The sequence below is a fragment of the Bufo bufo genome, chromosome 2 (assembly GCF_905171765.1).
Source record: "Bufo bufo chromosome 2, aBufBuf1.1, whole genome shotgun sequence".
NCBI classification, from domain to species: domain Eukaryota; kingdom Metazoa; phylum Chordata; class Amphibia; order Anura; family Bufonidae; genus Bufo; species Bufo bufo.
Window position 1 is genome coordinate 530,483,610 of NC_053390.1, and position 17,091 is coordinate 530,500,700.

At 43.0% G+C, this 17,091-nt stretch overlaps 1 protein-coding gene across 2 annotated transcripts in view; it reads right to left on the reverse strand.

The window, feature by feature from the left end:
• Positions 1-17,091, reverse strand: part of AFF1 (AF4/FMR2 family member 1) — a 134,395-nt gene that overhangs the window by 37,442 nt on the left and 79,862 nt on the right. For both annotated transcript variants that reach the window (XM_040417973.1, XM_040417972.1), the window contains exons 4-9: positions 15,908-15,949; positions 11,538-11,624; positions 9,650-9,686; positions 8,106-8,157; positions 5,142-5,208; positions 2,972-3,006 (exon numbers count right to left, since the gene is read on the reverse strand). In XM_040417973.1, the coding sequence (XP_040273907.1) occupies positions 2,972-3,006; positions 5,142-5,208; positions 8,106-8,157; positions 9,650-9,686; positions 11,538-11,624; positions 15,908-15,949 (320 nt within the window). The remainder of the gene's footprint in view (positions 1-2,971; positions 3,007-5,141; positions 5,209-8,105; positions 8,158-9,649; positions 9,687-11,537; positions 11,625-15,907; positions 15,950-17,091) is intronic.

The window sequence follows — 17,091 nt, forward strand, 5'->3', positions numbered from 1 at the left end:
ATAAAGACATTGTATTTAAACCAACAGTTTACTTCATAGATCAATTTAAATTTTTTTATTTATTTTTTATTTTTTTTAAGTTTCCTCAAACCTAATAGAGTGTGAAACCTAAGCAACTTAACAAGAATACATTTTCTTTTCTGAAGAAGTTACAAAATACACATAACAAGTTTTCATCACTGTTCTCAGACAATACTGCATCTCAGATTAATCATATAATACTCAGGCCGGCTTACCTTGAGGCAACAGTTTGCAGCCAAAACCCCACCCAAGAATTTGTGTTAACCGAGGTATTACCTTCATTCAAACTCGTGCGACTATTGGTCTTTGTGCAGGGCACAACAGCAGCCCATAGCCATACAATGGCTGCCTTATGGAAACCCTGACTAAGCCCTCATGCACACGACCATTGTGTGTTTTGCAGTCCGCAAAACAAGGATGGCGTCCGTGTGCGTTCTGAAATTTGCGGAACGACACGGACAGCCATTGATATAACTGCCTATTCTTGTCCGCAAAACGGACCGTGGACCACGGAACGGAGCAACGGATGCGGACAGCGCATGGAGTGCTGTCCGCATCTTTTGCGGCCCCATTGAAGTGAATGGGTCCGCATCCAAGCTGCAAATACTGCGGCTCGGATGCGGACCAAAACAACGGTCATGTGCATGAGGCCTAAATCATTTAATTTGCCCTACTTCATGTAATGTGAAATAATATCAAACTAAAAGTAAAATGAAAAAATTAAATAAAAACATACATGGTGCAAACAACCGTCGGTCCTAATATCGAAACATATACAATAAGTTAGGAATTTAGAACAAATGTAACCCAGGCAATGTTAAAAGCTTCAAGGAATCCAAGCAATATGAAGACAATCACCCATCAAAAAAAGATAAATGAGTGCTCAAATATGTTATAAGAATGATAATACACTTCCAATACCTAATACCGAATCATTTCTCTATATTTTTAACATTTCAGACATTATGGGCAAAACACACAGGGACTTTCAATGACTCTTCTACTACACAAACTAGCAAACAGAAGTCATCTAAAGACTACGGTATATACTAATCAGCAACCTCCAGCACTCCACCAGCTGTTCAAAAACTACAAATAACTTCGGGCTCATAGGAGCCAATACATTCTAATACTGTACGGAGCACTCGCTCCTAGGGTTGTTGCGATTTTAAATTTTTTATTCGATTTCGATACCATAAAAAAGTATTGCGATACTCTATACCATTAGAAGAAATAAAATAAGACGCCACGTGCATTCCTTATTTTAAAAAATGGCGCCGTTCACCGCATAGGAGATTTTTTTTATATTATAATAGTTTGGCATTTTCAGACGTGGCAATATGTGATATGTTTATTTATTTATTGTTTATATATATATTATATGTAAAATTGGGAAAGGGGGTGATTTATACTTAATTTTATTTATTTATTTACTTTTTATTTAATAACTATTAGCCCTCTTAGGGGCTAGAACCTGGGATCTTTTCATCCCTTGTCCTATTCACCCTAATAGAGATCTGTTAGGGTGAATAGGACTTCACACTCTCCCTGCTGCCCTGGGCTTTGTGCACACAGCAGCAGGGAGCTTACCATGGCAGCCAGGGCTTCAGTAGCATCCTGGCTGCCATGGTAACCAATCAGAGCCCCAGGATTACACTGCTGGGCTCCGAACAGAAGATGCCACTGCCACCAATGAGGAGGAGGGGACCCTGTGGCCACTGCCACCAATGATTTCATTACTTGGGGGGGGGGGGGGGGGAGCGCACTGTGCCACCAATGATTTTAATACTGGGGTTTGCACCACCAATGATAATTAACCTTTAATACAGGAGGCGGGTGCCAGCAGCAGAATCACATAGCTGCACCCTGCATCTGACAGGGAGCTGCCTGGGGGGAGGGAGAGAGTGACTCCTTCTCCCCGATGATGCTGAGGGAACATGGCGCGTGCTAACAGCAGCGCGGCGCTCCATGTTCTCTGATGCTATGCTGCGCAGTAGCGCAGCCTAGTATCGATGAATGTAAAATCCCGGTATCGTATCGATACTGGGACAAAAGTATTAATTGAGTATCTATTGATTGTATCTGCCGCATCTGAGGGGTTAACTGCCGCTGATCGCAGCTCCCGGTCAGAGGCAGGGTGCCGGCTGTGTGATTCTGCTGCCGGCACCTAAATTTGTATTAAACGTTAACTATCATTGGTGGCACAGTGCGCCCGCCCCTCCTCCGCCCCTCTCACTTCTTATTGGCAGCAGCGGCACAGGGGGGAAGGGAGAGAGAGTGACTCCTGCTCCCCTGTGTTGCTGACAGCAGTGCGCTCCATGTTCTCTGATGCTAGGCTGCGCAGTAGTGCAGCCTAGTATCGATAAATGTCAAATCCCAGTATCGTATTGATACCGGGACAAAAGTATCGATTGAGTATCGATATTTCGATACCGGCAACCGCCCTACTCGCTCCATACAGTATTCAAAGTATTATGGGAATCAACTTCGGATGTTTCATCCGAAGTTGATTCGCTCATCCCTATTTCCGACCCCTGATCTAGTGTTTCTTTTTTCCAACATGCTCAAAAAGGGTGGAGCTTTAATTAAAAGTGGCAGGGCCTAAGATGCACCATCTTGTACCAATATTTTGGCCCAATTCTGGCATAAAAATCTGTCTCCGGAATACAGCTAGTCTCCACTCCACCACCTCTGGGACAGCTAATTACACATGCAGCCTGCAAAGCAGAAAACTGCCAAAAATGCCAGATACAAGTCACGTAATGGTCAGATATGGTGTTCCTCACACAAATGGCAGCTTATTCTTAAAAATTTACGTACGCTTCAAGAAAATATTAGGTTTCAAAATTCTGCTCCTATTTATTGTAACCACATTTCAAGAAAAGCGAAATAATTGTTCTATGCACAAATAAGTGTGCACATATATGGTAGAAAATATGTACACAAGTACCTTGATGGTGCAGAAGAAAGTGGTTTTTCAGTGATCTGCGGAAGAAAAAATGCTTTATAAAATTTTATTACGTAATCACCCGTCACCATGAAAATGCATGTCTAATCTGTAGGCAGCAAGTTTTAGAGCAGAAGAATCGATTGAGAAGAGATAAATAAATACATTTCACATTTTGCAGATTTTTTCCCCCCCACAAAACTACCATTTTTTATTCTTTATAAGATGCCCCGGATTATAAGACGCACCTAGGTTGTAGAGGATGAAAATTAGAAAAAAAAAATTCTCTCATCAGACCTCAGATCAGACCAAAAATAATTAAAAGAACATCCTCCTGCTTTCAGTTTTTCTCTGGGCCCATGCTGCACTATGACCTGACACTGCATGCAGTCAGGACCGTGCAGCGCAGCACCCAGAGAGGAACAGGGAGCAGGGAGTACAGCCCATACCAAGAGTGCTGTATTTACCGCTCCCCACAACTACTGCATAGTATTGAGCACCTCCATAATGAAAGAGCATTAGCTGAGCCGATTGGTATGTAGTTTTATGGGAAGTCAGTCAGTAAAAAACTTAATTTATTCATTTATATCTGTTCTCATTCTGGGCTTTGAAGTCAAGGAGGTGGTCCTATCAGTGACTGACAGCTATCTCTGTATACACAGTCATAGAGGAAAGGCTGTCAGTCACTGATAGGACCGTCTCCTTGTCATTAGTCAGTGACTGACAGCTATCTCTGTATACACAGTCATAAAGGGAAGGCTGTCAGTCACTGATAGGACCTCCTCCTTGTCATTAGTCAGTGACTGACAGCTATCTCTGTATACACAGTCATAGAGGGAAGGCTGTCAGTCACTGATAGGACCTCCTCCTTGTCTTCAGTCAGTGACTGACATCTATCTCTGTATACACAGTCATAGAGGGAAGGCTGTCAGTCACTGATAGGACCGTCTCCTTGTCTTCAGTCAGTGACTGACAGCTATCTCTGTATACACAGTCATAGAGGGAAGGCTGTCAGTCACTGATAGGACCGTCTCCTCCTTGTCTTCAGTCAGTGACTGACAGCTATCTCTGTATACACAGTCATAGAGGGAAGGCTGTCAGTCACTGATAGGACCTCCTCCTTGTCTTCAGTCAGTGACTGACATCTATCTCTGTATACACAGTCATAGAGGGAAGGCTGTCAGTCACTGATAGGACCGTCTCCTTGTCTTCAGTCAGTGACTGACAGCTATCTCTGTATACACAGTCATAGAGGGAAGGCTGTCAGTCACTGATAGGACCGTCTCCTTGTCTTCAGTCAGTGACTGACATCTATCTCTGTATACACAGTCATAGAGGGAAGGCTGTCAGTCACTGATAGGACCGTCTCCTTGTCTTCAGTCAGTGATTGACAGCTATCTCTGTATACACAGTCATAGAGGGAAGGCTGTCAGTCACTGATAGGACCGTCTCCTTGTCTTCAGTCAGTGACTGACAGCTATCTCTGTATACACAGTCATAGAGGGAAGGCTGTCAGTCACTGATAGGACCTCCTCCTTGTCTTCAGTCAGTGACTGACAACTATCTCTGTATACACAGTCATAGAGGGAAGGCTGTCAGTCACTGATAGGACCTCCTCCTTGTCTTCAAAGCCCAGAACGAGAAGGAATTTAAATGTATAATACACAAGTTTTACTGAACCTTTTGCCACAAAACTCTATATCTGCATAGATTGTGGTATAGAAAAGTTTCATCAAGCGGCAACTGAGTTTTCAACAATCCTGGCCGTAAGTGATGGAGAATGGCTGTCAGTCACAGCCGTCCTTCAGCAGAAGATCACATGTGATCATCATCATGCCCATGTATGTGTAGGAAGGAGATCCTACCCATGACATGCCTACATGAAAGTTTACTGGTCCCTCAAACTGGCTACTAGGGAAATGCTGTTTGACAACCTTGGCTGCCATACATTGTAACCTTAGGGTAGCCATAGTTCAGATAAAGCTGCCAATTTCAACAGGACCGTCTGACCATTTAATCTTTACTTCTTATATGAGATAAGCAACCATGCCTGGTAACAGAACATACTCCTCTCTCAGCAGTGATGCCATTCGCCATCTCAGGTTGATGTGTTCGTTTTTTCAAAAAATAAATTTTAATGGAAACTCTTAAAAATTTGCTCTTGGTGACTTACCTCCTCCTCCTCTTCATTATCATCACTGTCCTCACTGTCGCTGATCTGAAGGTCATCTTCCAACATGCTAAATCCAAGAAAAACAAACTTTGATGTAGATTAGCAAGTCCCTCTAATAAGCATCTATTACATTAAAAGTAAATCTGCATATGTTCTCCTACTGTTTTAGTGCCATTGTTTTGAATGCGATAAAGCCTACCCTCAAAGCAAGAGATGCATACTTCATGTCAGTATATTCTGCGGGATATGTTACTTTGGGTTTCCTAGCAATTACTTAACATCTTGCCTCCATCAATCCTACCCCGTCCCTCCATCAATCCTACCCTATCCATCTACAGCTTTTGCTGCTCTCACATTTTTGGTTGGTTTTTTCATCAAGTAATCTGTTGTATTTTTAAGTGTAGTTTATTTTCAAAGATGGTTTCATTTTATCTTTCTTCTGTAAGCAACAGCTATCCTGCTTGCTGACAGTTTCCATGCACTTTTTTTTTATAAGCACAAAATATCAACTGCAAAATAAGCAGAACAACACAAAAGGGAATTAGGAATTTTTTTACAGAAATGCTACATTTTAAATTTGCTGACCACATAGCCATAGATAGGGAAAAGGTACAACTTCAGCCTATTTTAAGTTATAAAATTTGATGACCGCTCAGTTACTGTAGTTAGGTGAGGGTCTGAACTTTGGCAAGAATAAGAGGCCCAAATCTGTTTCCTCAGACTGGAGATGACCATGTGGCATCTTTCTACAAGCATCGTACTCTGCTATACACATTTCCACCCTCACATTCATGTCTTATCCCACTGTCCGGCCAAGAATGGGAATCTGGGGCTCTTCGTTCTCAGTAATGCCACTGCTGAGTGATCCCCAGTTTACATAACTTGTCTCATTAAGGAGTCAAAAGTACAAAATCTTCTCAAGTGATGTTACTAAACTACCCTCCCCAAGTATTCGGTTCAGGGCCCTTTCACACTTGCGTTGTCCGGATCCGGCGTGTACTCCATTTGCCGGAATTACACGCCGGATCAGGAAAAACGCAAGTGAACTGAAAGCATTTGAAGACGGATCCGTCTTCAAAATGCGTTCAGTGTTACTATGGCACCCAGGACGCTATTAAAGTCCTGGTTGCCATAGTAGTAGTGGGGAGCGGGGGAGCAGTATACTTACTGTCCGTGCGGCTCCCGGGGCGCTCCAGAATGACGTCAGAGCGCCCCATGCGCATGGATGACGTGATCCATGCGACACATCATCCATGAGCATGGGGCGCCCTGACGTCACTCTGGAGCACCCCGGGAGCCGCACGGACGGTAAGTATACTGCTCCCCCGCTCCCCACTACACTTTACCATGGCTGCCAGGACTTTGGTTACCATGGCTGCCAAGACGCTAAAGTCCTGGCAGCCATGGTAAGCATTCAGAAAAAGCTAAACGCCGAAACGACGTTTAGCTTAAGGCCGGATCCGGATTAATGCCTTTCAATGGGCATTAATTCCAGATCCGGCCTTGCGGCAAGTGTTCAGGATTTTTGGCCGGAGCAAAAAGCGCAGCATGCTGCAGTATTTTCTCCGGCCAAAAAACGTTCCGTTCCGGAACTGAAGACATCCTGATGCATCCTGAACGGATTTCTCTCTATTCAGAATGCATTAGGATAAAACTGATCAGGATTCTTCCGGCATAGAGCCCCGACGACGGAACTCTATGCCGGAAGAAAAGAACGCAAGTGTGAAAGAGCCCTTAATATTTTAGAGTTCATAAAACCTTCACGACAGTCTGTTTTCTAGCTAGTTTTAGATGTTGAATTTTGGTAGGTATCTATTTAGTAAAACTGTGATAAAAAGAAATTGCAACTCAGCAGAAGCAGCTTACTAATACAGAAATCCACAAACAATTGCATATCCTGTACATGTACGGTATACCCATCGTTTAATCTTCCTTTCATACATGCGCTAAAGCTATCTGACAAAAAAAAAACTGAGTTCACCGTATCCGGTCTAGCTGGATAGGGATGTGACACCATTGGAGCCCATTGACCATAATGGGATCCAACGGGAATTCGTTAGGCTTCTGGCATAAATACCAGGTTTCGGCCAGACAAATACCGGTGCGTGTACTAATTTTTTTCCAGCTGAAACCCGATGCTCATGCTGGAAACCGGCTGGATCCCACTATAGTCAATGGGGCCTGGCGGATATGGTGAACTCTGGGGCAGGCTGTTCCTCTGCCAGACAGCTTTAGTGCATGTGTGAAACTAGCCTTATGCCTCTTTCACATGGGCGAGTTTTCCGCACGGGTGCAATGCGTGAGGTGAACGCATTGCACCCGCACTGAATCCAGACCCATTCATTTCCATAAGGGAAAATATTAGCATTCTTAATACTGAATGCTTAGTAAAATAGGGATGGAGGGGTAAAAAAAAATAAAAAATAAAAAAATCATCCACTTGTTCGCGCAGCCCGGCTTCTCTTCTTTCTTCTTCTTCTTCTTTGATGACCTGGCAGGAAAAGGACCTTTGGTGACGTCACATGATCCATCACATGATCCATCACCATGGTGATGGATCATGTGATGAGCACAGTGACCAAAGGTCCTTTTCCTCCCAGGTCCTCAAAGATGAAAGAAGAGAAGCCGGGCTGCATGAACAAGTGGATGAGGCGAGTTAATATTTTTTTAACCCCTTCATCCCTGTTTTACTAAGCATTCTGTATTAAGAATGCTATTATTTTCCCTTATAACCATGTCATAAGGGAAAATAATCAAATCTACACAACACCTAACCCAAACCCGAACTTCTGGGAAGAAGTCAGGGTTCGGGTCTGGGTACCAAACATGCCGCATCCTATCCGTCCCGCACGCGCGATGCCCATGTGAAAGAGGCCTTAGGGATGTAAGCAGCACAGATCTGATACAGTTTCTTGTTTTTTACAGAACCTACACACTGGGAAGCCATTATTCACATTGACTTACGATGATCCTTTGTGCGGGCTTGGAAAAACTTTTGAAACATTGTCATGGTGTCCTGTAAAGAAAATATATAATGGAGTACTTTTTTCTGTGAGACACTGAACAGACCAGATGGGAAAAAAAAGACTTTAAAAAAATCAATCATTCAACTCCTGCTATGAAAATAGTTACATATTGCAAAAAAAATTGAAAAAGTCCAAAATGTTGTCAGTCAATACAAACAAAGAGGATTATCCTAAAAAAGTTTAACAAAAACACTGAAAGCTAGCTATAATGGCCAACAAAATGCCAACATAAATCGACTCTTGTAATAAAAAAAAAGCACATGCCAACTACTCAAAGATTGTAAGCCCTAGAACAGTGGTGGCACTCAGAGCCCTCTCTGTGGGCACCCGCACCCTGGAAAAAGTCTATGGTGTGCCAATAGGCCTTAGGCTACTTTCACACTAGCGTTTTTGCTGGATCCGGCAGGGTTCAGCAAAAACGCTTCCGTTACTGATAATACAACCATCTGCATCCATTATGAACAGATCCGGTTGTATTATCTTTAAGCCAAGACGGATCTGTCATGAACTCCACTGAAAGTCAATGGGGGACGGATCCGTTTTCTATTGTGTCAGATAGTCTTGCTCCGCATCCCAGGACGGAAAGCAAACCGCAGCATGTGGTATGAGAACGGAACAGAATGCATTTTGGAGCATTTGTTCTGTTCAGTTACGTTTTGCACCCATTGAAAATGAATGGGGACAAAACAGAAGCGTTTTTTTCCGGTATTAACGCTAGTGTGAAAGTAGCCTTAGACGTTTCCTGCCATTCCTCAGCGCACTATGCCCCCCACAGGCAGCACACTGAATGAAGGCAGGCTATTATAGCCAAATGATAAAGTACTTGGAGTATATACTACATTGGACTGTAGTATTCAGGGTAAATTGCTGTGTGGGCACTTTGCGATAAATAAGTGGGTTTTGGGTTGCAATTTGGGCACTCTGCCTCTAAACGGTTCACCACCACTGGTCTAGAATGTAGCCCTCTATAACGTGCTGCCTGCAGATTGCATTGAGGTCTCCAGAATCAGTAAATTTATACTACAAATTCTTGAAATACAGTACCCAAACGATCTCCACTTGACCAATTATGCGGAAAACTGGCAATCGGCAAACAAGACTTTTTTAATGGCTAGGAAAAAAAAATTGTCTATAGACTACAGCATGACAAAATCCAGTGGCCAAATTCTAGGCCCAATCACTAACTAGCACTCGAGCCATTTAATAATGCTAAGGGTGCGGGCACACAGTGCAGTTCTGAGATGCATTCAGGATGCAGTTTTCAATTTAGCCAGGTTACCAGTCTCGTTAACCCCTGGTGTTCTGCATAATGGGAATGATTTAAGTATTTTCAGCTTGCTACAATAAAAAACGGCATCCTAAATGCATGCAAGAACTGCACTGTGTGCCAGCACCCTAAACTTAAGGCATATCGCCTGAAAAATGTGTCCTATAGATAGGAACATTCCCTATAGTCATACACATCTAACTATAATCACTCACTTTGATTTACTTTGACCGGTGGAACGTGCTGATTTTCCTGATGTGTAGCAAAACAAAAAAATAAATAAGGATTAATTACAGCACAACCCATAAGAACTAAGGGCTCACATACATAGACAGAATACAGCTATAAATGTCAGACTCATATTTAGTGCTAAAACTAGGATTGCTCCCCTCATAGGATAACCTTTCCTTATGGACCCTAAGGGGACCTTTCCCTATGGACCCTAAGGGGACCCCTGGAGAAAGACTGCGAAACGGCGTTGGGGTATCAGGTGTTGCTGTGGTATCAGTGGACTTTTTGCATGTTGACTCATATTCCCCCTTTTTGGGTTATGTTTACCAGTCCTTATGCTGATGCTTTGCCCTGATCAATTGTGCGCCACATTGGAGCTGCTGGTTCTGTGTGGGTATGGAGGTAACTTCTGTTTTAATCATGGAATATTTTTATTCTGGATTTGTTACCATAAAAAGATTACGGGGGCCATTTAAAAAATCAGATATACGCCAGTCCTTGCCCCTGGAAGGGGACAGGCCGGCACGCCTGTCTCATTTATCATTTTCGACGCCTGTCTAAATTTAACCCAGCAAGGAAGCGATCTTACATTTAGACCAGCGATGGATGCGCCAAAGTTATGTAGAGGCCAACGCCTCTTCATAACTTTGGCAGATCTCCAGCTAGCGCAGACCGTCTTTGAATACATTTTGTGGTGTCGCTATTCTTGGTGTTCTTTGTGGCATATATATACGATGCCACATTGTGGTATTGAGCCCAGTGTGTATAGGTGTAGTAAAACTGGTAGAAAGGAAAGATGGCTTACTTGCCCATAGCAACTAATCAGATTCCAATTTTCAGAGTTCCTTTAGAAAAGTAAAGCCCCTTGCACACAGCCACATACGGCGGGTCCACAATACACTTGAATGGGTACGTAAATCCAGAGATGTGGTGCGGAACGGAACGGTAGCACTACGGTGTGCTTTCATGGGGTTCTGTTCCGTGCCACAAAAAGATAGAACTTGTCCTATCTTTTTGCGGAACGGGCGGATCGTGAACCCCATTCATGTGAATGTGGTCGCGATCCGCATGCGGCTGGACCACGTTCGTGTGGAAACTGGCATCTACCCTGCGGTTTACAGGAAACTGGCATCTACCCTGCGGTTTACATCTAGACATGATGATTGTGATAGTGTGGACTGTCATTTTGTGGCTTTACTGGATAGTGTCGGAGTTACTTTGTGCATATCAACTGTACCATGTCTGCATGGCATCAAAATAAGCTTACCGGTACATGCCCCGAAACCTAACCATACCATTCTCGTAAACATTCGGTCCTGTATTCCTGAGAAATGCATCTTTTTACAGTTTTTTTCCGAATATTCCACTGTACTAAATCTGGAGCCACTCTGATTGATGTGCCATTGCTCCGCCAGTATCGTTGCCCAGTTTCCCCCCTATTGCTTGATTGTGCCTTTGTCTGCAGAGTCAGACACAAGAGAAGCCAGGTGCAAATAATGGAGCGGTCCTGCCCATGTAGCACCAAAAAATGTATTGCATAAAAAAAAAAAAAGAAAAAAGGAGGGCATTTCCCAGGAGTAGAACACAGCATTTTCACAAGAAGGGTATGGTTATGTTTTTACACAAACTGATTTTGAAGATGATAGACCCACTTTAAAGGGGTTTTCCCAGATTTTTTTAAGTGATCCCTTATCTTCTGAATAGGTCATTAGTATCTGATGGGTGGAGGACCGACACCCGGGACCTCCACAGATCAGCTGAGGATAGGCCATCAGTTAAATAATCTTGGAAAAACCCTTTAAAATACCATTTCTTGAACCCTGAAGAAAAAAATAAATATATAAAATGTTACAAAATGAGAAGTAGACGCACCTTATTTGGAAATGCATATTTTGAGGGCTCAGCGGTGCTTGGCGTATGGATACCTGTTAATGGTGGAGGCCATGAATGTGTCATTTCCTAAAGAACATAAAATAAATGTTGAGATCCATAAATAGTCAAAAATACACAAAATGTATACACATAAGAGTGATTGTGGCTCCCTGACAAGTTATTTTGCGCTTTAGTTTTTTCTCTTCTGCATTCCAATAGCCACGGCTTTTTATATTTTCCACTCACATAGCCATATAAGGGCTTATTTTTTGTGGAGCAAATAGTATCAGTATTTTTAATGGCACCATTAAATTTAGCATAGCTTGTATGGGAAAATGGGGGTGAAGGGGTGGGGGGGTAAATCCGTGTGGGGAGAAATTGGAAAAATAAAAACAATTCTGCCATGGTTTCTTAGGTTTTGTTTTTAGGACGTTCAACTGTGCACAACAACAAATACAATGACATGACGACCTTATACATGGTCCGTATGTTTTACTACTTTTGGAAAAATAAAAGCCTTTAGAAAAAAAAATAAAAAAATTAAAATAATAATAATAATAATAATAATAATAATAATAATAATAATAATATATATTTATTATTTAGAAACAACCACCGGCAGCACCATCCAAAAAGAAAAAAGGAAAGTAGGAGGGTGCAAGGTCCAAGTATGGCAATAGGTGCTTACCCACTTGTATGGAACAAAAAAAATCGGACTGCACTCCAGAAGACTCTTCAATCAATAAAAAAATGTTTGTTCTCTGACCTGTTAGAAAGGTATCGGATGTAAACTGTAGTGTACGCAATCATCTTACCAATGGCTGTAATTGTGAGTTCTAACCTCCCTTCTGCTTCTCAGCTGTCATGTGACCAGCGATCAGACTTTCCAAATAACACAGCATCTTATGTGTGGACAGGAAGTCAGTTTCTCTATGTATTCCTATGGGAGCCTCAATGTCAGTTTCATAGGAATGAATAGAGAAGTAACTTCCTGTCCTGTGTCAGTTGGCGAGGCAGAGTGTTGGTCACATGACACAGCTGAGGATCAGAAGAGAGGTTAACTCACAAATATGGTCAGTGGTGAGAAGATTACATTCACTCCAGATTACATCACGTTCCTTTTTAACAGGTTAGAGAATAAAAAAGAAATTGTGGGAGTTCTACTTTAACTTTTTTGTGGAGCAATGTGACCGAATAATAGTAAGGCCTCTTTCACACTTGCGTTGTCCGGATCCGGCGTGTACTCCACTTGCCGGAATTACACGCCGGATCCGGAAAAACGCAAGTGTACTGAAAGCATTTGAAGACGGAACCGTCTTCCAAATGCGTTCAGTGTTACTATGGCACCCAGGACGCTATTAAAGTCCTGGTTGCCATAGTAGGAGCGGGGAGCGGGGGAGCAGTATACTTACAGTCCGTGCGGCTCCCGGGGCGCTCCAGAGTGACGTCAGAGCGCCCCATGCGCATGGATGACGTGATCCATGTGATCACATGATCCATGCGCTTGGGGCGCCCTGGCGTCACTCTGAAGCGCCCCGGGAGCCGCACAGACGGTAAGTATACTGCTCCCCTGCTCCCCACTACACTTTACCATGGCTGCCAGGACTTTAGCGTCCCGGCAGCCATGGTAACCACTCTGAAAAAGCTAAATGTCGGCTCCGGCAATGCGCCGAAACGACGTTTAGCTTAAGGCCGGATCCGGATCAATGCCTTTCAATGGGCATTAATTCCGGATCCGGCCTTGCGGCAAGTGTTCCGGATTTTTGGCCGGAGCAAAAAGCGCAGCATGCTGCGGTATTTTCTCCGGCCAAAAAACGTTCCGTTCCGGAACTGAAGACATCCTGATGCATCCTGAACGGATTTCTCTCCATTCAGAATGCATTAGGATAATCCTGATCAGGATTCTTCCGGCATAGAGCCCCAACGACGGAACTCTATGCCGGAAGACAAGAACGCAAGTGTGAAAGAGCCCTAAGTCGGCCATTTTATTTTTTTCTATTGTGGTGTTCACAGCACATGATAAATATTTTGACATTTTAATAAAGGGAGTGATTTAGATATTTTATATTTTTGTGCTTTTTAAAAACATTTTTGTCATTTTTAGGGGACAAAAAATATTTTGGATCTGATGTTCTGGATAGCACCTGGATACTTTTGTAATTGCATGTAATTTCTCTCTCCTGCTCACTGAGATGGCAACATATGCTTAGTTCCATCCTTCAATTTCCACCAGCTGCAGAAGAAAGGACACACCCCATAGGCTGCCAGGTTGAAATAAATGTAGTAGAGCAATTGGAGCATTGAATGTGGAGATCTCTGGCTCCATGTGAGGTACAGGGCTGGTTCTATCTTAGAAAGGAGGCTGTCGTACTATTTATCGGTTTTTCAATAATTTACATTAATCATGGGATAACCCCTTTAAACTTGTACCCCAGACTGCAACACAGAATGTTATTGCAGTCTATGGGAATTTTTCTGACTGCCTGTTAAGCTGTGCTTCAGAGCAAACTTTAATGAGCAGCTCAATATGACATGCCTGGGAGGCTTCAGAAGGCCCTAGGCTGCCATAGCAACTGATCAGAGCACTAGATTTCTATGCAGGAGCTCCAATAAGAGGACAGAGGGAGCCCCCTTCTTCTGTCTAACCCCTCAGATGGCGCAGTTTCTAGGGGTTAAATGACCAGGATCGGATTCATCTATGATCCTGGACACTGCCAGTGACTGTCTGCTGTATTATACAACAGGCACCCTCTCCATACATTCCCATAAGGAAAATGGCGTACATGTACGTGATTTTGTGATATAGGGTTTATCATTAATCCCATATGAAAACTGTGCTAACGCATCCTAAATTCTGAATAGACCTTTTGCGGTTTACCCATCACACAGTACCTACCTCTCCTCAGAAACATGGTATACAAACTGTATAGAATATCCACCGAAAAGGATTCAGGATGTAGGGAATCCCAAATATTGAAAACTGAATTAGTACCAGTGATATGTGGAAGATCATGTGTGAACGTATGCAACTAATGTAGGGACTAGAGATTTGATGGTCTCATCAGCAGGACTTCTTCATCTGTGAGGGGCTGTCCAGCAGGTGAAGAAGTGACCACCCGCCGCTAGATTGACAGGGCCGGACATTTAGCCTGGCCCTGATAATTTCAAGCCTGCGCCAATGCCCCAATTAGCAGAGCAAGGGCAACAATAGCATCTTTTTAAGCGCCACACTTCCCAGATAAAAGGATGTTCCACACATAGGAAAACACGCGCTTCAGATATAAAATTATACATAACATTAAAAAAAAAAAAAAAAACGGCCCTCATGCCACCAAGACAGCTCTGACCCATTGAGGCATAGACTCCACAAGACCTCTGAAGGTGTCCTGTGGTATCAAACACCAAGGTGTTAGTAGCAAGATGGGGCCTTCTGAGCCGGAGTTGTTTCTCCAGCACATCTCACAAAAGCTTGGTCAAGGTTAGATCTGGGGAGTTTGGAAACCAAGTCAACACCTAGAACATCTTGAACTTTGTCATATTCCTCAGCCCATTCCTCAAAGGTTTTTTGAACTGTGGCAGGGCATAATATCCTGCTATAAGAGACCATTTCAATTAGGAAAGAACATGGTCTGGAAGAGTATGCTAGGTCTGTACAGTGTTGAAGTAGGGGGTACGAGTCAAAATAACATCCACGTGAATGCCCTTTCCAAAGTAATACACTATCCATGGCATTACACTTCCTCTAACATCTTGAATTCTTCCCATAGTGCATCCTAGTGCAATTTATTCCCCAGGTAAGTGGCATATATCAGACCAGGCCATCTTGCTCCATTGCTCCATATCCCTGTCCTTTTGCTCACATAGCCATGATAGGCACTTTCGGCAGTGGACAGAGCTAACCATGGTGCACTCTGAAACAAGCAGAGAAGCGCGTTCTGACAACTTTATATCATAGTCAGCATTAATTTTCATCAGCTATTTGTGTTTTAATTGCACTTTGGAAGCAGACAAGAAAGGCTAGACTTCACTCCCCGCATGTAGCAATGAGCCTTTGAGTATCCATGACGCTGTGGTCGGTTCACCAATTGTCCTTCCTTGGACCACTTTCGATAGATATGTACCAGTACGTACTGGGAAAACCCCACCTAGAAGTGGCACTTCGGAGATGCTCTGGCCCAGTAATCACAATTTGGCCCTTGTCAGTATCTAAAATCCTGCTAGTTGCCTATTTTACATTCACTGTATGCGATTCTTCTATTTCTATCTAGCATTTACCGTTTTCGCTCTACCATATCCAGTCTCACAATACTGCTGAATGACAGCACAACCATCACATCTGCATGAAAATCAAGTACTTGTATTGTACAAACCTTCAAAATGTCTTCAACACAATGGGCTTCATTAGTGAAGGTCTGAAATAGAACAAAAATACATTAGGAAAAAGATTTGGATAATCATAGACTATAACAACTACATTAAAGGGAAACTTAAAGGGAGTCTGTCAGCAGGTTTGACGACTCATAACTGCTCACTGTTATAGATTCGGTGAGAGGCAAAGTTCTTTATATACTTTATATATACCTCGGTGGGTGCTCATGCTTTTTGCATGACCAAATAGAAATTTTAATGCAAGTACCATGGATTCAATCCCTTCACATGCAAGGTCCTCTCTTTACTCTCTTCACTGAAGTCTACCCAACCAGGAGACCACATGAACACCTACCGAGGTATGCTTAAACTGTTTTATCCCTTGGCAAGTTATCCCTTATTCAGATACTGAGATGAGGATAACGGATCCAGAACAAAGTGGAAGAAAAAAAAAAAAGGGATACCTTTATGATAAAATCCACAAAAGATGCCAAAAGACAACACGTTCTGGGATTAACACCCCTTCCTCAGGTTTAAAAACAAGACCAGAGAAGGGGGTATTGAACCCCGAAACACGTATTTTGCCATCACTTTTTCCCCCCCACTCCATTCTGGATCCATTATCCTCATTCCAGTATCTGAATTAGGGTGAGCGTGCCATTCGTGGATTGTTTGGGCATTTTTTCTCACTACTTTACGTTTGTTGGAACCCCACACGCGGTATATCCAGTGGCTGCAGCACCCCAAGACCAACCCCGTGCAAGCCTGTGAAACCATAATAGCTGTTGCATGTGACATACTGTAAGATGAGCTGAGCACCCAAATTGAAATTTTTAGGAATCCTCACTTCCGTTTTACATTACTGCTCTAGAGAGCGCTGTGTTTTTATATTCTCACTAGACCTACATTTGGTTATTAAACAGGAATTTACTTTCTTTCAAAAATAACCCTGGGAAGAAGTGTGAGGTAGTAAGCAGCAATATGTTCCCGGCAGTGTACAGAGGCTGGTGATGTGAAAGGTGCCATCTGCTTTAACAGCTTTTGTGGCATCTGCAGTGTGGCTTTTATGTCCTCTGGTAATCTACCAAGTAGCTTGTAGAGGCAGTGTAAACAAAGGAAGCAGTGTCGCACAACTCAGTGATGTCAAAGCCATTTACGTAACGCAACATTTTCTACACCGGATCAA